The sequence below is a fragment of the Dipodomys merriami genome, unplaced genomic scaffold, assembly GCF_024711535.1.
Source record: "Dipodomys merriami isolate MVZ:Mamm:240054 unplaced genomic scaffold, mDipMer1.0.p SCAF_143, whole genome shotgun sequence".
NCBI lineage: Eukaryota > Metazoa > Chordata > Mammalia > Rodentia > Heteromyidae > Dipodomys > Dipodomys merriami.
This window is the reverse complement of record NW_027202749.1, coordinates 2,500,886-2,528,213: the sequence shown is the minus strand read 5'-3', so window position 1 is coordinate 2,528,213 and position 27,328 is coordinate 2,500,886. Positions and strand designations below refer to the sequence as shown.

At 59.8% G+C, this 27,328-nt stretch overlaps 1 protein-coding gene across 7 annotated transcripts in view; it reads right to left on the bottom strand.

The window, feature by feature from the left end:
• The window catches only part of Ablim2 (actin binding LIM protein family member 2), a 94,291-nt gene that overhangs the window by 48,063 nt on the left and 18,900 nt on the right, over window positions 1–27,328 (bottom strand). For all 7 annotated transcript variants that reach the window (XR_011371737.1, XR_011371738.1, XR_011371739.1 and 4 more), the window contains exons 2-6: window positions 21,320–21,463; window positions 17,077–17,260; window positions 11,886–11,995; window positions 10,572–10,698; window positions 8,274–8,367 (exon numbers count right to left, since the gene is read on the bottom strand). Coding sequence is in view for 1 of the 7 variants with exons in the window: in XM_070021784.1 (XP_069877885.1) it covers window positions 8,274–8,367; window positions 10,572–10,698; window positions 11,886–11,995; window positions 17,077–17,260; window positions 21,320–21,463 (659 nt within the window). In the remaining 6 variants the exon portion in view is untranslated. The remainder of the gene's footprint in view (window positions 1–8,273; window positions 8,368–10,571; window positions 10,699–11,885; window positions 11,996–17,076; window positions 17,261–21,319; window positions 21,464–27,328) is intronic.

Below are 27,328 nucleotides of genomic sequence, written 5' to 3'. Positions count from 1 at the left end.
CCAGCAACCCCCAGAACGGAAGGTTCTGTGGGCTGGTGAGCACCCCCAGGCCTCCCGGAACCCTGTAGAAAGCAGGAGAGCCAGCTGCGCAGGCCCATCATCCGGTCTAGGTGTGCAGCTGGCCCATCGTGGCGCTGGACAGGTCAGCAGGCAGGGAGGGCCTCACCCCTCCCCTGGGGGAGGAGGAGGGGCAGGCAGTGAGGAGGGGAGAGGAGGAGGAGGGAGAATCTTACAGGAGAGTCTCCCCATGTACAGAGACCATAGGGATGGCATTTTTTTTTTTTAAGTGACTTTTCTTTTTGTATCTCTGTGGCCTTCAGTTAGTTCAGGGAGTATTTTCCATCTTAGAAATCCCTTTTTAATTTCTTGGTGGTTTATGAGTTTGGACTCGGGGCTTCGTGCCTGCGAGGCTTGTGCACCTGTTACAGGATTTCTTTCTTTTTTTTTTTTTTGGGTCTGGTCGTGGGGCCTGAACTCTGGGCCTGGGCGCTGTCCCTCAGCTCTTCAGCTCAAGGCTAGCGCTCTACCACTCGAGTCACAGCGCCACTTCCGGCTTTTTTCTTTTTGCTTTTGTGGTGCTGAGGAATCGCACCCAGGGCCTCAGGCATGCAAGGCAAGCGCTCTACCACTGAGCCACCTTCCCAGCCCCTGTTACAGGATTTCTGTCCGCGCATGTGCCACTATGTCAGCTTCCCTTCTGTGGAGAGGGACTCTCTTGGATTTTTCTTTTTTTTTTCTTTCTTTTTTTTGTCGGTCGTGGGGCTTGAACTCTGGGCCTGGGCGCTGTCCCTCAGCTCTTCAGCTCAAGGCGAGCGCTCTACCACTTGAGCTACAGTGCCACTTCCAGTTTTCTGGTGGTTTATTGGAGATAGGAGTCTCACAGTCTCTCCTGCCTGGGCTGGCTTTGAACTGCGATCCTCAGATCTCAGCCTCTTGAGTAGCTAGGATTACAGGCGTGAGCCACCAGCGCCTGGCTACTCTTGGATTTTTCTATCCAGGATATCTGGGCCTCCAGGTCCTCCCCGTCTTAGCTTCCCAGGTAGACTGGGGATGACAACTACAGGCTGAGAAGGGAGTCTCATGAACTTTTCTGCCTGAGCTGACCTCAAGTTGTGATCCTCCTGTGTTCAGCCTCTCAAGTATGTAAGATGACAGGTGTGAGTCACACACCCGGCTCCCTTTGATAATTATTTTAAGGCCTGGGAATACGGCTTAGTAGGGGGGCATTGCCTAGTGAGCCCCGGCTCTGGGCTCGGTCCTCTAGTACTACAAAAAAAGAACAGAAAAACCTTCAAAACCATCCGGTTAGATTACAAACATTTATATGGAAACGACCTAAACAAACTACGTGAACTGGCTTATTCCTGTGTGGCATCAAATCACTAGGGAGTAATTGAGAATGGATTCAATGACTCCCTAGTTCATACCAGCTCACTGGGAGGGGTGAGGTGGGGAGGGGGCTGTGGCTAACGATGGAGGTGCAGGACCAGAGTTTCTCTCCTTCCTAAGATGGGCAGAAGTGTGGCACTTGTTCCCTGCATCTGAGCGATAACGGGTGTGCCCCGCCCCGGAAGTGGGGGACACCTTCACAGTCCCCTCGCCTCTCACCTCTCTCTGGCGCCTGTCAGCATGGAGCCAGAGATGCTCCATACGCAGGGGTTGAACCCACCGATCAACGGGGCCCGCTCACAACTTGGGCATAGGGGTTCCTGGGGGGTGAGTGGAGGGGACCCAGACACCCTCTCCTTCACCGACTGCCCTCCCTCTCCCAGCCACGCCCTGAGCGGTCTCCTCTCGTCCCAGAGCCACCTCCTCCTGGGAGTCGCCCCGATTCCACCATAACTGGGCCTCTCTGGCTCGTCTCTAACTCCTTAACAACCATCTGGGTTTGTGGGGACAGTGAGCCTTGCCCTTGCGCCTGCCCCCAGTCCTGATGCTCTGGACAGACAAGATGGAGAATTCAGGGAGACTCACTCCATATTAAGCAAACGGAGCCAGGCGCAAAGCAGGAGGATGGATTCACCAGGGTTGGGTGAGGACTCAACGTGGCTGGACGGGTGGGCACTGTTTGGGGGGGCTTGAGGAGCATCGAGGGGCTGAGGGAGTCTTCTATCCTGATCTGGTATGACTACACGGGTGTGTCCAGTTTGTGAAAACTTACCACAGTGCCCGTGTGTGATTCTCACCCTCCTGTGAGTGCTAAATACCAGAGAATTTCCCAATAAAACAGATCAAGGACCTGTGAGAAATGAAATGGTGGACCTCTTCGAAGAAGACCTAAAACTGAATGGGCACAAGTCCAGATTTGATGGATAAAAACACAACAACAGAAGAACACAAAGCCGGGCACCAGTGGCTCATGCCTGTAATCCTAGCTACTCTGGAGGCTGAGACCTGATGATCATACTATGAAGCCAGCCCGGGCAGGAAAGTCCCCGAGACTCTTATCTCCAATAAGCTATTCAGAAAAAGCTTGAAGTGTCCCTGTGGCTCAACTGGGAGAGGGAGAGAGAGAGAGAGAGAGAGAGAGAGAGAGAGAGAGAGAGAGAGAGAGAGAGAGAGAGAGAGAGAAACATAAACTGCATAAACTTCAACAACATTATACTCTAATCATCAAAGGAAACTGCAGTGAAAATAAAACCAAAGAATGGTAGAAAACAGAAAAGAATCACATATTTGATAAGGATGTGGCATCCAGAATAAAAAGACAATCATCTCGGCCAATTAGGAGTTGGGCAAAAGATGTGACTGGACCGTTTCCAAGAAAGACGGTGGTGCAGGAAAAGATGTCTTCATGAAATGCAAATCCACCCTCAGCAGGCCAGCTCTGACAACCACAGCAGAAAGGGAACTCAGCACCGGACAGCCCAGGGGACAGGACCCCCGCCCACGACACCGGTGGGGCACTGGGAACACGGCCTGCCAGCTCCTCAGAATCACACACAGAATCAGCTACAACAGCAATGCACTCCTCCACGTTTAAGAGAAATGGAGAAGAAACAAACTGTCCACACAGAAACCCACACGCGAACGGCCACCGCAGTGTGACCCCCTCCGACAAAAGGGGCAACAAGTGAGGGCCCACATGGACACATCACCCCACACAGTGGTGTGACCTTTAGAACGTGGGGGAGTCTCACCCCGAGACCTCAAAAGGAGAGAAAATGTCCAGAATGGGTGCATGCTCAAAGGATGTGGGTGGGTGGGGGAAACGGAGGGAGTAATCAGCTCTGGGGTGATGGGTAGGTTTGGAACTGCAGAGAGGAGGTGATTTGAAGACACAGAACATCAGACAGTGGGTGGCCCACAAGCCTCAGAACTCTACCCTACATTTTGTTTTGGTAGCCCTGGGTTTTGAACTCAGGTCTTCATGCTTGCCAGGTAAGCGCTCTGCTACTGGAGCCCTACCTCTAGCCCAAATTGCGCATTTTAAACCATTGGCCCTACGCTCTGAGAGTTCAAACCTGCGGTGTGAGGAGCAGGGCTGGCCCCCGGCCACACTCAGAAGCTGCTCCTACTCGGGCTGGGATGGACAACTGGGCTCTATGACACTTGGGGTCAGAGATTGTCCCCCTGTCCTACCCGCAGTCTCTGCTGGGGACAGGGGAAGTTCAGAGCCAGGGAAGAGAGACAAGGTCCAACCCGAGGGTCATCACTGCTGGAGACACGACCCTGGGAACCGCGTCTGTCACACAGAAGAGGCTGCCGCCCCAGTGCTCCCGGGAAAGGCCTAACCCACAAGCCGAATACCTGTGCCGTCACCCCAAGCTCCCACAGACAGAGGGCCCAGGGCTCAGGACGGCAGGGATCAGAAAAGCACTTTGCAGGGCCTGGCTCAGCTCAGTGTGGAAAAGTGACTGTCACCTTCCGAGGCGGGAGGGCTGAGTGCAGCCCTGGCCCCCAGCAGCCCCCGCGCCCTGGCCGGGGTGCCCCCACCCCGGAGGGCAGAGCCGGGCCTGCAGACTGCCATCAGCAGCTCCGGTGGGCATGCACCAGACCATTCACGGGTCAGGGCCGGGGACTGCTCTCCGAGCTTTCGACCTGAATTCAGATGAGTGTAAGTCCTAATCACCACGGTGCACAGAGAAAATGAAACGTGCTGAGAGGAGCCAAGACCCTGAGCAAGGGTCACACCACCCTGTACCCCAAAAAGGAGCCCACTTCCTCATGCCCACAAAGCCCCGCCTCCATTGTCCTGTGTCCCTCCTGGCTGACCCTCTGTGGCTCTTCTCCAGGAGCATGCCCAGCCTGCCCCGCCTGTCACCCCCTTCCCCCTCTCTCCTGTCCTCAACTCCATCTAGAAACCCAGATACACAAAGCGGCCACTGTCCGCCCTTTCTTTACAACCCCAGTGGTGCCCTAGCCGGAGAGGTGGCCATTAAAGGTGCTCTAAGATGAGTGACACGGACTGAGTCACCCAGAGAGCTCTGGAGGTCGCATGTGTGTGTACCTGTGTAGTACGTGTGCCTGTGCACGCCTGTGTATATGCACTCATGCATGTATGCATGCCTGTGTGTGTACCCATGTGTGTATGCGTGTCTGTGTGTGCACCTGTGTATATGTGTGCTTGTGTGTGCAGCCTATGTGTGTGTGACCTACATGTGTGCAAAGTTGATGAGGATCATTTCTATGTGCTAAGTGTAAAAGCCTGATCAGTGGCCTCCATTATGTGTGACTTTGCTTATTCTGATAAGCAAGTAGTCCTGAGTGTGCTTTAAATAAATACATTTATTTTGAGAGAGAGAGAGAGGCAGCTTGTGAAGTTGACTTCTCTGTCCTCGGGAAATGAGTGAATCTGTTTGGAAGCACGGCTATTTTCTGCCAAGGATAAAGGTGCGCGTGGTTAAGGGGGGGGCAGTGCTCCGAGGAAGGTGGGAGGGAGTAAAGAAGCCCCCTGCCCTCACAGGAGGTGAGACGCCTCCGGCAGTCCAGCGAGGGTCCTGCGGCGAGCAGGTTAAGAAGGAAGGTGAGCATGGACCAAGGGAAGAAGCAAGCAAGGAAGGAATTAGGTCCCCAGGGGATGCTGGACTTCTTGTTGCCATGGAGACGGCCCGTGCCGGAAGGAGGCCTGACCTCAGCACGACCAGGGTAAACAGCCGGCAGAGCTGGTAAAGATCTCCGCCCACCCCCACGCGCGTCCACCCCGTCTCCGGGAGCGGGCAGTCAGGCGCAGGGCACCTGCAGGGTGAGCCTGGCTGCCCTGGCCTTCCGCGCCTGTCCCCGCTCGGCTCCCACAGCGGCGCAGGCAGCAGAGATGCGCGTGTTCATCAGCAGGCTACAGCTCTGCGCCACGACTCCAATCCACCCAGAGCCAGCTCTGCCGCCCGCAGCAGCCCCCTCCCTCCCACCGTCCAGCCCAGCCCACCTGGAGCGCACCCACAGAGTGGGCTCCTCACGGAGGGAGGGGGGCTCAAGGAACAGCAGACAGCTGAGGGGTGAGCGAGAAGGGGGGGCCTTCCCGGGGGAGCCCTCCTTCCCCAAGCACGCACATGTCACAGACGGGCGCTGCTGCTGGCACCCAGTGCCCACGGTGGCACTGTGCCTACCCCACAGGCCTGGCGCAGATGGGAGCCCGGGGAACACTCCCACCCAGGCACCAGAGACATCCAGGGGCTGTCGGGGACAGAGGGAGAGCGTGGGGTCCTCACGGCCAGGGCCTGTCCCACTGCCTGCGGAAAGCCCCGCAGCCTCGCCAGGCTTCCTACCTGCACGGCGCCCGGGCCGGGCCCACTCCAGTCGCCGGGCGGCGGCCCCCTCCGGCGTGTGAGCCTGGAGCGCCAGCCCCAGGAGGACGCCCTGGCCCTCAGCCAGGGCCCAGACTGTGTTTTTCCCCTTTCAAATCTGCCACTTGCTCCTGCTGCTCCCCCAACCCGCGGCCCGCAGCTGGAGGGCGGCTTCCTCCTGCGCAGCCAGCTCCTCCCCGCCTCGCCTTGCCTCGCCTCAGGAGGAGGCTCAGCTCCGCAGCACCCGCAGCACGACTCAGCTCAGGAGCCGCCACCGCAGCACACTTGGCTGCTGGCAGAGGCAAAAACAAACGCCGGGAGCTTCCCACCAGGCCCTTCACGCCCCACCGCACACCGCAGGGAAAACCCAGGCTGCTCAGCTCCCTGCAGCCCAAGCGGCCCCGGCCAAAGACCCCGGGGTGCACCCGAGGGGCTGTGCTCGACATCGGACCCCCATTCGGCGTTTGCCAGGGACTGCGGCCATGGGGTACCCTTGCCTCTGTAACCCACCCAAGGGCTCGATGCTGGCCCCACACGGGGGCCCCTCCCACGTGCCCAGGGCCACTCTGGGCAGGGCCGGGATGTCAGGAATGCAGTTAGACCCCTGCAGGAGCACGCATGCAGCCGCCTGTGCCCCATGCCACCGTGCCCGACTCTGACATCGCAATGTGGAGGTCAGGTTCAGTCAACACGCAAGCCTACAGCTCTTCCTGGCAGAGGCTGGGCTGCTGGGGTCTGCTAGGGGCCAAGGCCGGGTGCGCCTGCTGCTTACACATCCATGTGCATGCACACGTGTGTGTGCACGCGTGCGCACACACACACACACACATGGGTATGGCCCACCACACACAGGGAGATCCTGTTCATCATGGAGCTTTACAGACACCTTCTCAGAGCAGCAACTTCTCAAGGGGCAGCTGGCTGCATCACAGCCGTGCATGAGAGAAGGTGCGGGGTGGGGAGATGGAGGAGGAAAGGCAGGTGGGGACCGGCGGGGCCTTGTCAGTAAGGGGAGGCCTGTCAGAAGAAGGCGAAGGCCAGCGGGGTGCGCCAAGGCGGGGACAGGGCTCAGGTGCAGGTCGGGCTGTGGAGCCGGGACGGGGCAGGTTGTCTGTCCACATCCACCACCACTTAGGAAAATACAGATAGGACATGTGGCAGAGGGAATATCTCAATCTTCCTACATGACCCCCAACCCCAGAGAACCCAGTGCATTCGCAGACACAGTGGACGGAAGGTGGAGGAGCAGAGGAAAGGCACAGCAACCAAGAGCCTGAGCTGTCGTCAGCAAGTCTGCAGAGGCCATGGTGGACAGTTGTATTCTGTAAGTCAGGAGACCCCATCTGGACAGTGGCTTACAACAGCCAGACCTACCCAAGGGGAGGGGAGGAACACACACACATCAGGATGTAAAGAAGTGACCGTCACGGTGTCTTCTCCACGGTATAAAGATCTGGAGTGCCGGGGCGGGCAGCTCACACCCGAAGTCCTCGCTACTCAGGAGGCTGAGATTGTTGAGATGGAAGTTCAAGGCCAGCCTGGGCAGAAATGTTCCAGAAGGCCCTACTTGATAAAGAAGTGGACTCAGGAGTACCTCCTAACCCATCTACCAGGAAGCCTAAGGCCAGTGGATTGTTCCAGGCAGGAAGCAAGACCAATGCTCAAAACTCAGCAAAAATCAGGGCTGGAGACCAAGCCCAGAAGGGAGAGCCTCTGCAGCAAACCCAGGATCGCCACAAAGAAAGACCTGGAAAAGCTGTGACCAGCCATAAGTGACTGTTCTAGAAAATTCCGTTATGGCCAGATGATGAAGCCAAGGCCATGTTAAAATTGTGCTGGTGAGCTGGGCACCGAAGGCTCATGCCTTCACCTCTAGCTACTCAGGAAGCTAAGATGTGAGAGTCAAGGTTCAAAGGCCACACAGGTTAGAAAGTCTGTGAGAGTCTTCTCCCCAACTAACCAGCAAAAAGTTAGAAGTGTGGCTGTGGCTCAAGCGGTAGAGTGCCAACCTTGAGTGAAAAAGCTAAGAGACAGGGCCCAGCCCTGAGTTCAAAGCCCAGTACCCAGATAGGGGGTTGGGAGAGAAGGAAAGAAAGGAAGAAAGAAAAAACAGCATTTGGAGGACTCAGTACTTAAAGAGGATCTAGAGAGAATCCAGCCCAGAAAGGACCTAGTACTCAGAGGACCCAGCACTCAGGGAACCCAGCACTCAGGGACCTAGCACTCAGTGACCTAGTACTCAGGGGTCCCAGCACTCAGGAGGACTCAGCACTCAGGGGACCCAGTACTCAGGAGGACCCAGTACTCAGGAGGACTCAGAACTCAGGAGGACCCAGTGCTCAGGAGGACCCAGCACCCAGGGGACCCAGTGCTCAGGAGGACCCAGCACTCAAGAGACCCAGTACTCAGGAGGACCCAGTACTCAGGAGGACCCAGCGCTCAGGAAGACCCAGCACTCAGGGGACCCAGTACTCAGGAGGACCCAGCACTCAGGGGCCCAGCTCTCGGAGGACCCTGCCCAGGGCCCCTGGGTCCAGCCTGGCCGCTTACCTCCAGTGTGCGCCCAGTGATGTACTGCTCACAGCCATCACAGCGGATGCCGAACTCGGAGTGGTAGTCGGCCTCACAGTAGGGCAGCCCGTCTCTGCAAGGAGACAGGTGGTCAGGCGGGGCGGGGTCTCCCTGAGGTCATGGCATGGGACCCCCCAGATGCACAGGGCTTGCAGACAGGCCTGCGGTCATTGTGGGGTGTGCAGGCTCCTCCTACTCCAAGGACCCCTCCCCCCCCCCACTTTGCATAGGTAGAGTTCACCGGGGGCATTACAAAGAGCACCTGTGTTCCAGAGGGAGATGCTGAGGCACAGGGCTCAGAGGGTGGTGAGGGGGGGGGTGACTGAGCCAGCCACAGGGAGGCGCTGGGAAACGCAAGCCAGGGGGGGTTCACGGGCACCATCTTGGGACAGGCCCAGGGAAGGCAAGGGGAGGGGCCAGGGCTGAGGAGGCCAGGCTGGTCCTGCAGGGAGGGGAGTCAGGCACGGGCACCGCCAGCGGGAGGGGCAGGCAGTGGTGTGAGCCCCTCACTGGGGGCGGGGACAGCACAACTGGCGTCCCATGGCCGCAGCTGCACACGGGCAGGCGGCAGGGGAGGGAGGCGCCAAGCTCACTGAGCTCCAGTGGCCATGCTCCTGCTGGGCTCAGGTGCTGAGCCCCACTGGGGGCCACCCCGCCCTGAGGGCGGCTTAACCTCTCTGAGCCTCTGTTTCCCCACCGGTCAAACAGGAGGAGTGAGGACCACAGGAGAGGAGGTGTAGCCCCAGACGCAGGCTCCCAGCCAGAAGGCAAAGGGGCCACGAGAGAAGACACTGGCGGGGTCCTCAAGACCCACTTCCACACGCACCAACCTCAGGCCCCGTTCCCCACAGAAACCCACCCACGAGGCGTGCAGATAACGTCTCCACGGCAACGCCAGCACGCCCTCCCCCTCAATTCTGGGATGGCTGTGGAGGCTGCTAAGTAACAGGCAGAACCCCCAACGCCCCCGGGGCCTCGTGGGTGCCAGAGCTGTCACTCTGTGCTGGGCCCCACCTGCCGGGCTGTGATGATGGAGGCCCCGCCTGCGATGATGGAGGCCGGGCTGCGATGGAGCCTGGGCTGTGATGGAGGCTGGGCTGTCAGCCTCCGTGTGGAGTGTGTCTTGGCGTGGGGATGTTTTGTTTTGAAGGCAGGTTCCTGTGTCCCTCACCTGGTCTCTCTGGTGCATCCCAAGAGCGCAAGGCCAGGTGCACATGGACAGGGGCACAGGCTGGGGCCCTGCTGAGATTCTATGTCTACACTTTGTGTGCACAGATGTGTGTGCACATGTGCATGTGTGCGTGAGCACAGTGTTCGTGTGTGCACATGCCTGTTGTGTGCTCGTGTGTATGCATGTGTGCATGCATGTATTGTGTGTGTACACGTGTGTGTACACGCGTGTGCTCTGTTCTTCGCAGTTCTGTCCTGTCGATCTCCTTCAGGGGAGAAGGTCTCCCTCGCTGAGGCCTGCCATCTTCCACCAGTTGCCGCAAGGCTGCCCCCGAGGAAGCCAGGTGTCTGCTCGAGCCGCTCTCCCAGCTTTTCCATTAGCTCACCTCGCCCTCTGTGTACAGGGCTGCCTGCCTAGGTTCCTGGGCCTAGGGTTAACACTCCCCCAGATCCTGGCATGTGCTGGCTTTCATCCAGCTCAAAGCCACGATCACCACACAAGGCTCCTATGTGGCCTCTGATAAAATCACGTTCTCCCTCCCAGACCTGCTGCCCGGCTCAACCACACATTCAAGGAGCACCATGCCAGCTGGGGGGAGGGGTAGTCCTCTGTGAGCCGCAGCGTCCCCTCCCCGAGCCCCGGCACGGCTCACCCTCCCCGCCATGTCCCTGTGGCTGGTATCTGAGGAGTGCTCGGCTCTCTGCGGGACTCCCAGTGCTAGAATGCCCAGACACCGGGCAGGGGGAGCTGACGGCCAGGATGGAGAGCAGAGGGTCAGACACAGGCAGAGCTGAAAGCCTGGCGCCTTCGCTCCTAGCCAACATCAGGCACTAGACATGGAACCACGTAGGGCTGGGAAGGTGGCTCAGTGGTAGAGCGCTCGCCTTGTGGTGGAACCACGCCACGTGGGCCTGGCGGAGAGGAAGATGCGGTCTGTGGGACAAGCCCACAGGTCCTGCCCCGTCTCCTCCCCAAACAGCAGAACCGGACCAGTTGCCCAGGCATGGAAGCCATGTGGGAGGTGGCACTTGGCACCGGCTCCTCCGTCGCCCCAGGCTGGTGCACGGTGCGAGGTCCCCGGCCCGGAGGCCCCCGGCTGCACTTACTTGCTGATGTACTCGGCGTTCAGGAGCTTGCCACAGGTCTTGCACTTAAAACAGCCCAAGTGCCAGTGCTTGTCCAAGGCCACCAGAGCCTGGCCGTTGGTGATCTCTAAGCCGCAGCCCCCACAGCCTGAGGAGAGAGCACAGGGCGGCCATGTCCTCTCTGAGAGCCAGGGGAGGCCCTGGGGCTGCACGCGGGCCTCAGAGACCCCATCAAGGGCAGCTGGGAGCCTGTGCCCCGGAGGTGGGCCTGTCCTGGCTGCTGCAGCCCATGACCCGGGCTGAGTGGCCGCCATGGTGAGGCTGGTCTCCTCGTGTGTGAAGCGCACGGCCTGGCCTGAGCGTGGGCACGCAGAGGTGAAGACCCTGTCCAGAGGTGGACAGTTTCCCCCAGCTCAGGGGCATGAACTCGGACAAGGGGGGCGCTGGGGTGGGGCTGGTCTGAGGGGGGGCGGCGGCGGGTCCCCTGAGAGCAGCTGGTCAGGGCCACCCACCTGCCCTGGGCTGAGCCTGGTTCCCCTGCCACTGACGAAGGGGAAACACGCAGCCCGGGGGGCTCGGTGCCCCTCCTCACCCCTCACCCCCTGCTCCTTCTCCATCCACGGTCCAGCCTGCCCGGCACCCACTCCCTCAAACCCACAGCTCCTCCAAGACCCTCACACGCAAGACTGTCCCTTCAAGGGGCCCAGTCAGGTCTTGGGGCTCCCTCCCTCTGCACCCCAAGTCTGGTCAGCCCCATCTTCTCTCATCATGGCTCTTCCTCCGGCTGCCCACTGCCTGCTCTGGCCTCGCCAGCCTCCCGTGACCTCTCCCCTCACAGCCGTGCCCGAACTGCTCCCCCAGGTCCTACCCACAATCCCCCACAGCGAGCTGCTGCTTCACTGCCATTCCCTTGCTCAGGGCTGAGTGGGAGCCTTTGCAGAGGAGGGGGGAGGCGGGGCGCAAGGAGACAGCTCTGGCAACAGGGCCCGCGTGGGGAGTACAGGGTGAGCAGATGGTGTGTGTGACTGTGCACATGTGTGTGCATGCATGTGTGTAAGGATGTGTAGCTGAGTGCTGTGGCGTTGCATGTGGCCCCAGCCACGCCTCAGTATCCTCCTCGCTTTGGCTGCCAGGAAGCTCTAGATGAATGGTTCACACCGACTTCTTGCTGAGAGCTCGGGCCTGGGACTTCAGATGCAATTAGAAAAGCACCATTGCGGGTGACACCCACGTTCCAAGATTCCATCCCCCCCCTCCCCCTCCCCACAGGCCCACCCTCACCCCAACCCCTCCCTCCCTCCCTCCCTCAGCGCCTCCCTCATTCTTCCCACTTACTCCGAAGGCCCGGGGACAGGTGGGCGCCACCTGCCGTCTGGGGGGAGCACTTCTGACACATGCACTCCTTCCCATTGAAGGTCACACGGTCCCCAGGAGGAAAGGGAAGCCTGAAAGGAGAGAGCTGGTCACCCGCGGGACACCTGCAGCCATCACACAATACCAGGGGCAAACCGAGGGTCCCTCAGGGAGTGTCCCCTCCCTCGGTGCCAGGAGCCAGGGACTGTGACAGAGAGCCAGTGATCTGCAGAATAACCAGCCAGGAGCGTTCCACCCCTTCCCCCACCCCACGCCTGCAATACTGTACATGCCCAGAGTGTGGGTAGATGGGTGGACAATGATGGATGATGAATAGATAGATAACAGATGAATCGATGGATGGGTGATTAATGTATGCATTGATGATGGATAGATAATGGATGATGGATAGATGATAGAGGATGGAGGATGAATGGAGAATAAATGATGGGTGTGATGGATGGATGGATGATAAATGTATAGAGAATAGATAAAGAGATGGATGGATAGATAATAGATGATGTGTGATGAATGGATAGATGGAGTATGGAGGATGGGTAGATGGGGGACAGAGGATGGATGGATGATGGATGATGATGGATGGATGATGGCTGGCTGGCTGATGGATGGATGGATGATGGATGATGACGGATGATGGATGATGATGGCTGGCTGGCTGATGGATGGATGGATAGATGGATGGATGTTGGATGGATGGGTGATGGCTGGATGATGAATGGATGGATGATGATGGATGATGGCTGGCTGGCTGATGGATGGATGGATGATGGTTGGCTGGCTGATGAATGATGATGGCTGGCTGATGGATGGATGGATGGATGGATGGATGGATGATGGATGGATGGGTGATGGATAGATGATGGATGGATGGATGGATGGATGATGGATGGATGGGTGATGGATAGATGATGGATGGATGGATGGATGGATGGATGGATGATGGTTGGCTGGCTGATGGATGAATGATGATGGCTGGCTGATGGATGGATGGATGATGGATGGCTGATGGATGGATGGATGATGATGGATGGATGATGATGGATGGATGGATGGATGATGATGGATGGATGAATGATGATGGCTGGCTGATGGATAGATGGATGATGATGGATGGATGATGGATAGATGGATGATGATGGATGGATGATGGCTGGCTGATGGATGGATGGGTGATGGATGGATGGGTGATGGATAGATGATGGATGGATGGATGGATGGATGGATGATGGATGGATGGGTGATGGATAGATGATGGATGGATGGATGGATGGATGGATGGATGATGGTTGGCTGGCTGATAGATGGATGGATGATGGATGGATGGATGATGATGGATGGATGATGGATGGATGGATGATGATGGATGGATGAGGGATGAAGAGCTGCTGGCTGGCTGAACAAGGGAAGGATGGAGGCCCCTAGGAGCACAGCCTTGCCTAGCTTCTCCACAGCTGCCCCCACACCCTGGCCCAGTCCTGGGGCAGGTGGAGGACGCCCCAGCTCGGCCCGCATGCTCAGAGCCGGCGGTTCCCTGAGCAGAAGTGTCCTGGCTGCATCTGGCCAGATCCACTTCTTCAGGACGGAGGAACAACGCCCGCTGACGGAACCCAGGACCCTGCCCTGCAGGGTGAGAGGCCCGCGGCCTCTCACTGTGCTGGTGCATGGTGGGCTCCCCTCGGCGTCCTGCAGGGCAGCATCCCGCAGCTCCACCACAGCGGGGGAGCGGGGTCCCTCACAGTCGCGCGATGGCTGAGCGAATTTCCCACTGTGTAACTACAACAGTCACTCGCCTGTGTGTGCTCCTGTTTCCTACTTGCATCCAGAGGCCATACAGCCTGGAGCCCCTAGCACGCCGGTTGGTGGGTCCTGGGTGTCGAGTAACTGTCCCTGTTCAGGTCATTGCCTGGCGAGTCTTTCTGCAGACATCAGCCTCGAAAGGTTTTTCTGGGATGGGGGTAGTGGTGGTATGCTATTGTTCAGTAGGTGTTTCTTTTTATTTTCCTTTCAGCACTCAGAGACGCTATCATGCTGTTCTCTGGCATGCGGGAGTTTCTGGTAGAAGCCTGCAGTCCCGCCTTCTGTCTGTCTGTCTGTCTTCTCTTTATTGTGTTTATGATTTCTTGTTTTCATTGGGTATCAACAATTTAATGATTAAGTTGGTGGGGGTTTTGAGAGCATATTCTATTCAGGGTTCATTGAGATTGTTGGACCTATGGATTTGTAGTTTTAATCCGTTTTGGAAACTTTTCATTCATTTTTTTCCTGCAAGAATATTTTAGTCTCTCCATTGTCCAGCAGGGAAATGGAAGGCCAGACAGGAAGAGCCTCATCTTCACCCACAGATCCCTAACGCTCTTGCACGCAGTTCAGTTTCTTTCTCTCCCTCCCTCCCGCCCTTCCTCCGGCCCTTCCTCCATCCCTCCCTCCCTCCCTCTCTCTCCCCATCCCCCCTATAGCTTGAAGGTTTCTATTGTTAATGTTCTCAAGTTGATGATCTTTTCTTCCGTGGTACCTAAGTTACTGTTAATTCCTTCCGGAGGACTCTCCATTTCAGGAACTGCACTTTTCACTTCCTAGCATTCCCATCCATATTTTCTTTTCTTTCCTTTTGTTTTCTTTTTGGTGGTACTGGGGCTTGAACTCAGGGACTTGTATGTGACTGGCAAGTGCTCTACCACTACAGCCATGCCTCCAGTCCCCACATGATCTTTCTGAGGCCCATCTTCATGTTTGATGAGTAACACATTATTGTCTCAGTTCTTGTCCTATTAGAAAGGGATGGCGCCTGGGCTGTCACTGCTGCATGTCCGGGGAGTGGATGGTCCACACTGCTCAGAGATGGCATCCTGGTGCTAGGTGTGGATGGTCCACGCTGCTCAGAGATGGCATCCTGGTGCTAGGTGTGGATGGTCCACGCTGCTCAGAGATGGCATCCTGATCCTGGGTATGGATTGTCCACACTGCTCCGAGATGGCATCCTGATCTTGGGTATGGATTGTCCATTCTGCTCAGAAATGGCATCCTGGTCCTGGGTGTGGACCGTCCACACTGCTCAGAGATGGTGTCTGGTCCTGGGTGTGGATTGTCCACTCTGCTCAGAGATGGGGTCCTGGTCCTGGGTGTGGATTGTTCATTCTGCTCAGAGATGGGGTCCTAGTCCTGGGTGTGGATTGTCCATTCTGCTCAGAGATGGTGTCTGGTCCTGGGTGTGGACCGTCCATGCTACTCAGAGATGGTGTCTGGTCCTGGGTGTGGATTGTCCGTGCTACTCAGAGATGGTGTCTGGTTCTGGGTGTGGACTGTCAACTCTGCTCAGAGATGGTGTCTGGTCCTGGGTGTGGACCGTCCATGCTACTCAGAGATGGTGTCTGGTTCTGGGTGTGGATTGTCCACTCTGCTCAGAGATGGTGTCTGGTCCTGGGTGTGGACCGTCCGTGCTACTCAGAGACCCCTTTTTTCCCAGGGATTATGAGGCATGTGCTGCTGCCTGGTGAGAGGCACCCCTGATTGTTATCCTGGAGGGAGGGGGGCTTCTGGATTAGTGAAGCCCATCTCTGGATGTGTCTGGATCCATTTCTAGAGAGGATTAACAAGAAGGAAAACTGCCCTGGACGTGGGCAGCCCCATCCATTGACAGAGGCCCAGGGGGGACGGGGGGGGCGGGTAGAGGAGGCCTCTAGCACAGCCACTCTCTTTTGGCCACTTCTCACCTTTCTGTGAAGATGCCCTACCGTGCCACAGCCCAGAGACGAGGGAGCAACCCCTTCCTCCTTCCAAACTGTTTCTCAGCTTGCTATAGAGAGGAGTCTCTCGCCCCGCCTGTGATGTCCCCTTCATGTCCACACGGCTTTGAAATACGGCCCCAGACTCCGGGGCGCCCCTGCGGGCCTCCAAAGCCTCCCACAGCCTCTGGCTTCCAACCCCGAGTCCAGCCCAGGAGATGCCACGTTCTGGTGGTTGTGCTGTCCTTCGAAACAGCGGGGCGCCAGGGCCAGCGCGGCCTGCTGCTTTCCTGTCCTCAGACCTGGGCCAGGACTCACACATGCGTCCAGTCTTCTGGTTGTTCATGGCGGCTGGATAAACCTAGCACGAGTCACTTCACACAAGCAGCGATGCAAGATGGTGGTCACCAGAGGTGGCCGCTGGGACAGGATGGGTCTGTGGCAACCTCACCGCTGGTGACCCCCCCACTAGGGACCCTCCGCTAGGGACCCTCCCGTGCAACCCCGGGAGACTCTGACTGCGCGCCATTGCTCTTTCACCGGAACCCTCCTTCCCCATGTCCCTGGACCCTGGGTACCAGCCCTGGGTACACACTGTACCCACAGACGGTCGCTTAGGAACAGCACGAAGGGTGTGGCAAGCAGGGGACAACAGGACAGGAAATAGCTGGTTTTATTTTTACTCTTTGTTGAGCCCTGGAAGAAGGGATGTGTTGGAGCTGTGAGGGGAGGGAGTGAGGAAGGAAGGGGTGGGGAGAGGCCCGGGAGGGCTGCCTGCTGGCGGCGTGCCCCGCCCTGGGGAGGACAGGCAGTGGGGGCCGAGGCCCGGCGCTTGGGACATCCGGCCTGTCTGTGGTGACCGCCTGCCCAGGGCCGGCAGGGGCCAGCACAGAGGCAGCACCAGGGCCTGCGCCTGCCCTACTCTGCGGCCACAGTCAGGAGTGGAGAGGGGCGTCTGGAGTGGGGCTGTGGGGCGGGAAGGAGGCTGCCCATGTGGGAGGAGCAGCGCGGGACCACCGAAGATTCCCAGCCTGCACGGCTCGGAGCCTGGCCACATCGTGTTGACCAAATGAACCAGCGAATGAATGAGGACCACTAGGGGCTCACACCTGTGATCTTAGCTACTCAGGAGGAGATCTGGAGGATCATGGTTCAAAGCCAGCCTAGACTATCTCCAAAATAATCAGCAAAAAGCTGGGCGTGGATCAAGTGGTAGAGCATCAGACTAGTAAACAAGCCAAACAAGGGGAAAGCCCTGAATTCAAAGGAGGAGGTAGAGAAGGAAGAGGAGGAGGTGGCAGAGGAGGAGGAGGTGGCGGCAGAGAGCAGTTGCTAGGGTCTGAGCCTGGCCCAGGACACAGACTTGGGGGCTGGTTGGAGCGGGGAGGAGGCTGGGCAGTCGGGGGGGGGGCAGGGAGGGGGGGACTCACCGGCAGACGGCGCACACAAAGCAGTTGGGGTGGTAGGTCTTGCCGAGTGCCGACACCACCTCGCCCTCGATGAAGCAGTCGCAGCGGAAGCAGCGGGTGCCGTAGAGCCGCTGGTAGTCCTGGGTGCAGATGTGCTCGCCCTGCCGCACGAAGAAGCCGCCCTCCGCCAGGTCACAGCCACAGGCTGGGGAGACGGAGGCCGCGCTGGCGTGGAAGTGCCCGTCTGCGCCCCTCAGCTGACGCCCGAGGGCCCTCTCCATGCCTGGCCGCCGTGCCCAGCGCTGGATGGGGCGGGGGTGCGGAGGGAGGGAACCTCAACCCCGCGATGAGCCCCGAAAACCCTGAGCTGGCGGTGACGCTGGGCCCTGTGGCTTTGCCACACCTCCCTTGTCCCCATGAAACCTCCACCCCGGACCCTGAGCCCTGCGCGTGCCAGTGCCAGGCCTGGGCAGGAGGCAGAGAGCACGCGGGACCCTGACGGGGTTATTTTGCCTCCTTCCCGCCGCATCTCCAGGAAGCTGGAGCTGAGGAGCCCTAGGAGAGACTGGGGTGAGCTGGGGCGCCCCGTCTCAGGACAGCACTGGGGACATGGCGCTCACTTCCCACGCACGGGGAGCCCCACGCAGTCTCAGGGACTACAGCCTACAACGGTGCACCCGGCTGGCCCTGGTCCCCAAGCCCTGCGGCCCACCGTCCACGCCCGCTGCGGCCCTGCTGTCACTCACCGAGAGGCGGGCAGCTGGGATGCGCGGGCCCCGTGCCCCACTGTCCACACCCACCCTGGGAATGACCCCCATGTGTGCTCTCCCCAGCCTGGCCCGTGCCCAGCAGCGCGGTCCTGATCAGGACAACAGGCCGCAGGGCTGCAGGTTTAGGCGCGGGTGCGTGGGCCTGGGCGCAGGCCGGGTACTTGGAGGAGGAGGGAGGTGACCGCCCCCCACCCCCCCACCGTGGGCTGCGGAGGTCACGCGAAGAGGTGCACACACACAGCTGTCCGGCCCCGACGGCCGAGCCTGTCCCGGCGCCCAGCCCGGGGCTGCCTCAGCTGCTGGTCAGGCTCTGCCCGCCCCAAGGGCACCGAGGGCACCGGCGGGCGGCAGCGAGAACCCAGACCGCAGCCTCCTAAAAATAAAAAGTCCAAACTCACAGCAACCCGAGCCCTCCTGGAGATAATGCACGGCTTCGGGTTACAGCCCGCCCCGTATCAAGTTGACTAATGGGGGGGGTTCACTGGTGAGAAACCACAGAGGGGAGGCAGCCGGGGGCCGGAGGGACGCGCCAGCCCTGGCCCCGGGGCTCCATTCCGCTCTCGCTCTGAGGAACCTAACACAGCTCCTGCCCTTTGACCCGAGGTCCCTCTTCTGGGCCTCTAACCCACCGAATGCCAGGGAGGTGGCAGGCGCTCCCGCCGCACAGCCTGGCCCCCGCCGCCAGCGACTCCGTCAGCTCACCCTTGACGGTGACCTCTTCTCTCATCATGACCCCAGGACTTGAGGGATCACACAGCAAAAACGTCCCCAGAGCACAGAACCCTGGCCCACTGGGATCACGAGACCGCGCGCCTGTGTTTTCCCAGGCAATTTCAGGCACTAGGACCTACTCTGTGCTGTTCCTGTCCATCTCTCTTCTGCAATGTGAGGAAGGAGCCAGCTCAGGGCCACCAGGGCCACACGCCTCCTCCACCTCGAGCTGGGCTCTCGGTCCCCCTCCCCTGCCCCAGTGGCCCCTCGACAGTATGGCCCGGCCATATGGGGGACCCTAAGGCCCTCACACACCCTCAGATCAAAGCCCAGGCCTCTCTTCCTCTCCCTGCCTCTCTCTCTCTCTCCCCCCTTCCCGGCTCTGCTACCCCCCCAACCTGCAAGGCCCTGGCTGGAATTCTGTCCCCCACACGTCACCAACCCTCCCCCCACTCAGGCTTCACTCAGAGGCCCACCCGGCCGGCACACATCGGTGCCGAGTCCATTTACAGCAGGGAAGCTGGGCGAAGAGCCACAGGAGCTGTGGATGGCAGAGGTGGGGTCTGAACCTGGAACTTCTGAAGTCAAAGCCGAGACTGGGGCAGTCACGGGCAGAGCACAAAGCTCTCCCAGGTAAACTGAGGCACCTCAAGCACGTGCCTGGGGCAGGAACGAGGCACAAGTGGACAGTGGCACGTTGCACCCCACGCCAGTGGTCCTGGCTTCGGCCCCCGGGGATGGCCCTGACCGGCTATGTCCATCCCGACCCCCATGAACTCTTTGTCAGTGGGGGGGGGGGCTTGGCCATGAGTCTCTAGGGAAATCCGTGGGGAGAGGAGAGGATTCTGCTTGTACAAGTCTCCACCAGCTCCTCCTGCGCCACTGCACCCCGAGAGGCTGTGGTGTGCAGCTGCGGCAACCATCAGAGCAGGCAGTGGTACAGACCTGAGCAGGAAGAACTGCCCAGGCCACGGATCCAGCCACGGATCCCCTCTAAAACCCCAGACAGCCACACCCTGAGCCAGCCACCGCGGTGGTGCCCCCCCGCCCCAGCCGGAGCCCATGCCCACAGCAAGGGGACCTGAGCCAAGAAGGGCCCCGCACAGGTGTGTGCACAGTCATCAAACCATTTGGGGGGGGGCACCATGGAAGGGCCCTGGTTCCAGGCTCCCTAGCAACCCCACCCACGTAGGCCGAACTCCAGGCCCTGATGGCTTCCAGTCTGAACTGCTCGCCTCAGCCTCCAGGTGCAAAGCCCCTGTGCCAGGCAAGTACCGACTCTCCGCCACCTCCCTGCCCTTCACCGTCCTGCTGTTCCCTCCAGCAGCATCCTGACCTTGGCTTTGGCTTCTGCACCCAGGGACGGCTGGGTCAGCTCAACCACTGGGGACGTTCCTGCCCCCTGGGGCTGGGCATTGCAGAGATGGAGAATGAAGGCAGTTCCGTGACCCTGCTAGGTTGTTAAGTCTCCTGGGGTGCTGGGGGAGGGACTTCAAGTTAAGGTGACAAATGTCTGCTGTTAAGACACCGCCAAGCTGGTCTTCTTGTCATTCAAGCAGAAGCACCTGGACACGTCCTAACTTGCGTTTTCCTGAGCACTGGGTTGGGGGTGAGCCCGCGGGAGGGCTGAGGCCAAGTCGCCCTGCCACAGAGACACGGGGCCACCCACGGAGGCCGAGCCACAGGGCCACCAGGGCTCAGCCCCACCCACCTACACCTGGGTGACCTCGTGTGACCGCAGACCCACGCAGAGCTTTAGAGAAAATCCTTTTAAACAAAGCCTGTGTTCCCGCTGTCTTTTCAAGCACGCGCTTGGAAAGCAATCAGTGGATTTTGCTTTTCATAAATGGGGCAAATGTCTTTGGGGAGAGTCGGGGAAATTAAGCCAGGCAAATCTCAAGAGGACACTGGGGCAGAGGCCGGAGGAAGGCAGGGGACAGGGACAGGAGGGCAGCTGCCCTCTTCTCCCCAGGAACCCCCCCCACACACACTCAGAGTCCTTCTGGGCCTGTGCCACACGGGGCGGGGGTACAGCAGCCTCCACAACCTCCTCACCAGGAACAAACTTCGGGTACTACGGGTCAGGGCGTCTTCTCCCTGTTCTTCAAACAGCTCCCTAGCCACTGTCCGGGTGGGGCGGGGGGCGGTGGCCCTGCCCCTAACACGGAGACACTGGCTGCCACTGTTGGACATGTAATGGGGTCTGCGGGAGAACAGGTGCAATGTAGAGGGTCACGGGGGGGGGGGGCGCTGACGAGGTGACTGGGATGTGTGTGTGACCCCTCCCTCCGGGTGACGTCCCTGGCAGTGACCCACAAGCCAAGAGGGGGCCTTGGAGGGGGGGAGAGGGGGTCGGCCCTGCACGAGACCAGGGTTCCTGTCCCTGAAGAAGACACGCAGCCCCCAGAGGGCACGCTGCAGTCCCTCGGCCCCAGCTCATCTGGCCATGGTGCCAGGTGACTGAGGGATCTGAAGTCTGTGATGCAGACATGGAGCCTTGTCCTGCCGCGCTCCCCACGCACGAAGCTCCCGAACGCAGACCTAACCAGGGCTCCCTGGACACCGTGTGGGTGCCGGTGGGCAGCGGGAGGCCGCCGTGGCGCCCGGGCTGGGTCTGCGGGGGCCGGGTCTGCGGGGGCCGGGTCTGCGGGGGCCGGGTCTGCGGGGGCCGGGTCTGCGTGGGCCGGGTCTGCGGGGGCCGGGTCTGCGGGGGCCGGGTCTGCGGGGGCCGGGTCTGCGGCTGCTCCTCCAGGCCCGGGCTGCGCGCGGCCACACGTACTCACCCTTGCAGACGAAACACTTGATGTGGAAGTACGTGTTTTGCACGCGCAGCACCTCCCCCCGGCACACGTTCCCACACGTGTGGCACAGGATCGCCGTGCTGGGCGGCTGTTCCGGGGGGCTGCAAGCAGCCTGGGGCTGCGACACTGTGGGGAGAAAGCAGCCGGGTTACAGGGGACGCGTTCCGGGCCGGGAGAAAGCCCACCCGCGCCCCGCCAGCGCCGGTCCACAGCTCACTGCGCTCTGCGGCTGCTCCCCACACAGCGGTCCTGCCCCTGGCGTGTGAGGGACACCCCAGATCCGGAGCTCCACCCCTCCTCGGCTCGTGTCACGGGAACACGAGGCCAGGGCTGTGGGTCTGGCCGCAGCCGCACGCACGGGGAGAGCACTGCTCTGAGAGCTCACACATGCACACGACACCAGGGTCACACTCACAACATCACACACCAGCACCGCTGCAGCCCCAGGCCCGGGGGGGGGTCTGCCCCTCACCCCGCCACAGCTGCTCAGCCAGGAGACCATGCCCGTCCCGTGCCCGCCTCTACCAAGCCCTGCATCCAGCCAGGATGGGTGGGGCTTCTGTCCTCCTCTGCCAGGAGGCCACAGTGGGAAGATTAGAGGGGGGACGGGTACCATCCGGGACAGAAGGCCTGCCCAGGCCCAGGACTCAGGATAGCTCAGGTACTGAGCATGGGCCGTCCGGGAGAACGGTGGGGATCGGTCTGCAGAAACAGAGGCAGGATGGGACCTCAGGAAACGGGACAGCAAACAGGACGGTGCAGAGGCAGCCAGGGTCCCTGGGAGCAACGGTGACATTTTCCTCCCTCACCCACTGCTACCCTCCCCGGGGGAGGGGAGACGTGGGTCACCTGGTCCAGAACGCTGCCCTAGCTCGACTTCCTAAAGGTCACAGCCTTTGGGGGGGGTTCTTGAAAGTCCCTCTGTCAGTCCTTCTGTCTGACCTGTCCATCCACCCACCCACCTTCTGCTGTCATTGCTCAGCCCTGTGGGCATGGAACCACAGGCTCTGCCTAGCTACCAGTCCACCACACACCATAAACAATGACATTGCTATTTGCAAGGACAGATAGGCTCCAGGGATGAGACCCGGATGCGGCACTGGTCTGCAATGCACAGGGCCCTTGACTCCGTCCCAGCCCCCAGAACAAGACCAGAAAACACCAACCATGACAGTTCACAGATTACTGGAAGTACATTTGATCTGGGGTAGAATATTATCAGAGTGTGTGTGTGTGTGTATGCTAGTGTCCTGAGTCTTGAACTCAGTGCCTAGGTGCTATCCCTGAGCTCTTTCGCTGAGGGCCAGCACAGCCACAGCTCCACTATTGGCTTTTCTGGTGGTTAACTGGCAATAAGAGTCATAGACTTTCCTGGGTAGGCTGGCTTCAAACCGAGATCCTTGGATCTCAGCTTCCTGAGCAGCTGGGATGACAGGTGTGAGCACCAGCGCCCGGCTGGTGGGGGAGAGCTATTTTAGGCGGTTCATTTGTCCAGTGGCGCCTGCCCCACCTGGGGCCCCTACAGCCCCTGCACCCCGCCTGCAGGCCAGTGGCAGGTGCTGCCCCCTGGTGCTGGGAAGTGATACTGCACCACGTGGACCACACCTGGCAGCCCAGGGCAGGGAGTTGGCTCAGCAGCTCAGGCCCGATTAGCACAGGCTGGCAAACCTCAGCGCGCTGGAGATGAGGGGTGGACTGACCGACACCTCCCCCCAGACGGTGGTGACACACACTGCGGTGGCTCCCGGAGGGGACTGTCCCCTTCAGGGCAGCAGGCAGCAGGCTGGCCGCTGCCACCAGGGCTCACAGAGACGCTCCGCCCATGCACGTCAGCACCGGGCCACACGCAGCAGTGCCTAGGGTTTGTCTCTGTGGCCCCGGAACAGGGTAAGTCCATCACAGCCAGCTGCCCTGGGATGCCTGGGCCCGGCGCTGTGCACGGGAAGCCGTGGTCACTGCCCACGCTGAGGGGAGGGTGCGTGAAGGCTGGACGCTGGCAGGGCCCAGGGGACCCAGGGCCTGGGGACTGTGTGAGCCTCACCCATGACTGGTCTTTCTGAATCCGCTCCAAAGCCGGGACTCGGGAGCCAGCTGGCACGCTCCGCTCTGGAAGGCCAGGGGTGGCCTGGCGGCCGGACAGTGCAAGCACAGTGGCCGGCAGGGAGCAGGCCTCCCGACAAAGGCACAGCGCCTCCCAGGGTGGGCCGGCTCCTCCCAGGGTGGGCCGGCTCCTGCCCCCCCCCCCCCGGCTCAGAGGCTCTGCCAGCGGCGGGCAACCGCGGGCAGCGTCTGGGGGGGAGGGGGCAGCACATAATTTAAAAATGGTTTTGTGTGCTGGTATGAAGGCCTGAACTCAGGACCAGGACTCTCTCCCTTGGCTTTTCATTCAAGGCTGACATTCTGGTATTTGAGACACACAGCTCCATTTCTGGCCTTTTCACAGAGGGGCGAGACTCCTGCACTTTTCTGCCCAAGGCTGGCTTCAGAAAACCTCAGTCCTCAGAGCTCAGCCTCCCAAGTGGCTGGGATGACAGGAGTGAGCTCAGGCTCAGCTTTTCTCCGGCCCCACGGTGCTTTGGCTCCATCGGGGGGGGGGGGCAGGCGTTTGCTGTGCCCGCTGGATGCCCCCCTGCCCCTGCCCCCCCACCCCCCGAGGCCAGCACGGTGGCCCACTTCACAGGCGAGCAGCTAAGTGGTGCAGGGAAGCCGGAGTTCAAGGTACTCGGGACCCCGCATGTTCGTTTTCTGTGTGTGCCAGGGCTGAGCCTTGAACTCAGGGCCTCAGCACCGCCCCGGTAGCTTTTTCACTCAAAGCTAGCACTCCTGAACCCTAGCTCTACTTCCAGCTTTTTGGTCATTCGAGTCTCACTGACTTTCCTGTGCAGGCTGGCTTTGAACCATGATCCTCAGATCTCAGCCTCCTGAGGGGCGGGGATGGCAGGTGAGAGCCACCGGCGCCCGGCCCAGCCATGTTGTCTTACCAATGCCTTCAGTGGTGATGCAGACACCCTAACTCAGCAAGGCCTGCCCAGCCTGTGGCGCCACGGCTGCCTCGTCCCGAAGGCCGGGCTGGGTGCATGCCAGGGACAGAGGAGACTGCGCCCCGCACGGCCAGCCACCACGGGACGCTTCCGCATGGAACAGAGGCTCTTAGTGCCCCTCCCCCAGCAGGCGACAGGGGCACAAACTACGGGCACTCAGGTGGGACAACAGTGTACGCCCACTACAGAGAAATGCCCCCCAAGGCAGGAAGGGAAACAGGCCCGTGGGGAAGAGCTCTTGCTGCCAGGGAGGAAAGGAGAACCCCGCCCGTAGTAAGAAGGGGAGGGGCGGGGGTGGGGCTGAACACGCAGGGCGCAGAGGATCTGGGGGCGCTGACACGGCTCTGTACCACTTCTGCAGGGGTGGACACAGGCCACAACATCTGTCCACACTCGGAACCCACAGCACCAAGCATGGAGCCTGGCATACGCCGTCCCTCTGGTTCAAAACAGCAAATCAGCCAGGCACCGGCGGCTCACGCCTGTCATCCTAGCTGCTCAGGAGGCTGAGATCTGAGGATCACGGATCAATGCCCGCCTAGCCAGGAAAGTCCGTGAGACTCCAATTAACCACTAGAAAACTGGAAGTGGTACTGTGGCTAAAGTGGTAGAGAGCTCTCCTTGAGCTGAAATGCTCAGGGACAGTGCCCGGGCCCTGAGTTCAAGCCCCATGACTGACACAAACAAACAAAAATAACATCCAGTCAGCACTGGCTCTTGTTCTTCACATACATGACACAGTGCCAGGCACCCCATGGGGGAAAGCCGGGGCAGCGTGGGGAACACACACGTGGGAAGTCTCTGAGCTTCCTGCAAACTAAAAACTGATCAATAATGCCTGAAAAAAACTGAAACATTGAGCCAAAGGGTAGAATATGCCAAAGGTGCTGAACCACCAATGGAATGAATGGATAAAGAAAAGACATTGTTTGGATAGGGGAATAGTACTCAACCGTAAAGAAGATGAAATTAGGTTATTAATTGGAAAAATGGATGGAATTAGAGATCATGTTGAACAAAATAAGATAATCTCATAAAAGACAAATAGCACATATGTTCCCATATCTGTGGTATAAACAGCTAAGAAATATAAGTAGGTATATACATACTTTTATATATACACTTATATAATATATAATATTATATATAGATTATATATATATGGAGAGAGAAGGGCGGGCGAGTGTGTGTGTAGCTGTGACTATGGCTGGGGATTTTAGGGAGAGAGAAGAGAACAGGAGCAGTGGACGGTGTTGGAATAGTCTAGGTACGCAGACGGCATAAGGAACTCACTGCCAGCTGTTGAACGAAGAGGTTGGAGAACAGGGAGAGAGAGCAAGAATCTGGCTAGATCATAATCTATGCGTGTGTGAAATACCAAGGTGGAGTTACTTTGTACAATTAATACACTTTCTTTTTTGTTGATCATGGGGCTTGAACTCTGGGCCTGGGCGCTGTCCCTCAGCTCTTCAGCTCAAGGCTAGCGCTCTACCATTAGAGCCACAGCGCCACTTCCTGTTTTTTGGTGGTTAGTTGGAGACACGAGTTTCATGGACTTTCCTGCCCCAGCTGGCCTAGAGCCATGATCCTCGGATCTTAGCCTCCAGGACAGCTACAGGTGTGAGGCACGAGGGCCTGAAATGCTTTGAAGGAGAGGGAGGGCGAGGGGGAAGGGGGGGAGTATAGTGTCAACGTGTGTGGAAATGGACAGTAACGCCCCTTGTACGATTCAGAGGTGCTAATAAAAGCCTTTTTAAAAGTGTAAACACTGGAGAGGGAGCGACAATACCTGGCGACCTTGGCACACGCGCGCAGCCCAGCTGTGCTGTAATTTCCAGATGGGCTTTCGTGTTAGGCGGCGGCCGCCCGCTGGGGTCATGACAGGAAGCAGACTGCAGAGCACTGGGAGCTCTGACCATGAGCCTTGCAGCCACGGATGCCCCGTTCCTTCACTGGGGGGGGGGGCTCCCTCAGGGCGGGGCCCGCGGCCCTACCTCCAGCCCCCCAGCCCCCAGCGGGCTTCCTGCCCCCTGCCGGCCCAGGCCCACTGGATGGGGTCAGAGCTGAGGAGTTTGGATGGGGGAGACACTGGGCGACGGTGGGGCCGGCGCCTCTGCAGCCGTGAGCACCCATGCTCTGCCCCGGTGGCGTGTCCTCACCCCCGGCAGCCCTCTGGTGGAGCTACTGTCCCCCGGGGGTCCCGCAGTGCAGCGCCCTCATCCACCCCCGGGGGGCAGCGCAGGAGGGGGACCTCACCCCTGCTCCCCCCTCCCCACGTCAGAGCGCACAGTCTTCCTTCTAACCTACTTAGAGGCCGGCTGCTAATTATAACCACCAGCCCGGAAGCCGTTCCCCCGAGCCCCACGCTCGCGAAGCTGCACTGCCTGGTCCAGCCGGCAGGCCCTGCGGGGCTGGCCCCGCCGCCCCTCGGTCCTCCGCGGGGCCTGCTCCCCTGCCCGGCTCGGCTGGTGTGGGGCCTGCGTGGGAGGCAGACTTCCCGCACCGCCGGATGACGGACATGCCCCGTCACGCCTGCCTAGCCTCGGCTGGCTGAGATGGAGTCTCATGAACTTGTAGCCCGGGTTGGCCTCAAACTGTGTGGCTGGAATTACAGGCATGAGCTGTCTCACCCCATCATAAGTAACTCTTGGAGGCGGAGACAGCTAGAGAGGCGCTGGGGAAGGGGCGTGAAGGGACACGGTACCAGCTGGCAGACCATCCCTGCTGGCCATGCCACGCCTGGCCCTTGGACTTCCGACCTGCAGCACTGCAAGACAACTCAGCGGCCACGATGGCTCCAGCCGCCCGCCTGTGTCCCAGCCGCTGGCCACCTGCACCTCAGGCACACACCGAGGCCGGCGGTGCACTGCTCATGTTGGACCCTGGGTGGGGACCCGTCCTGGCCCACCCTGGGTGGGGTGTTTGTAGGGGGGAGGGCACCCTGGCAGCC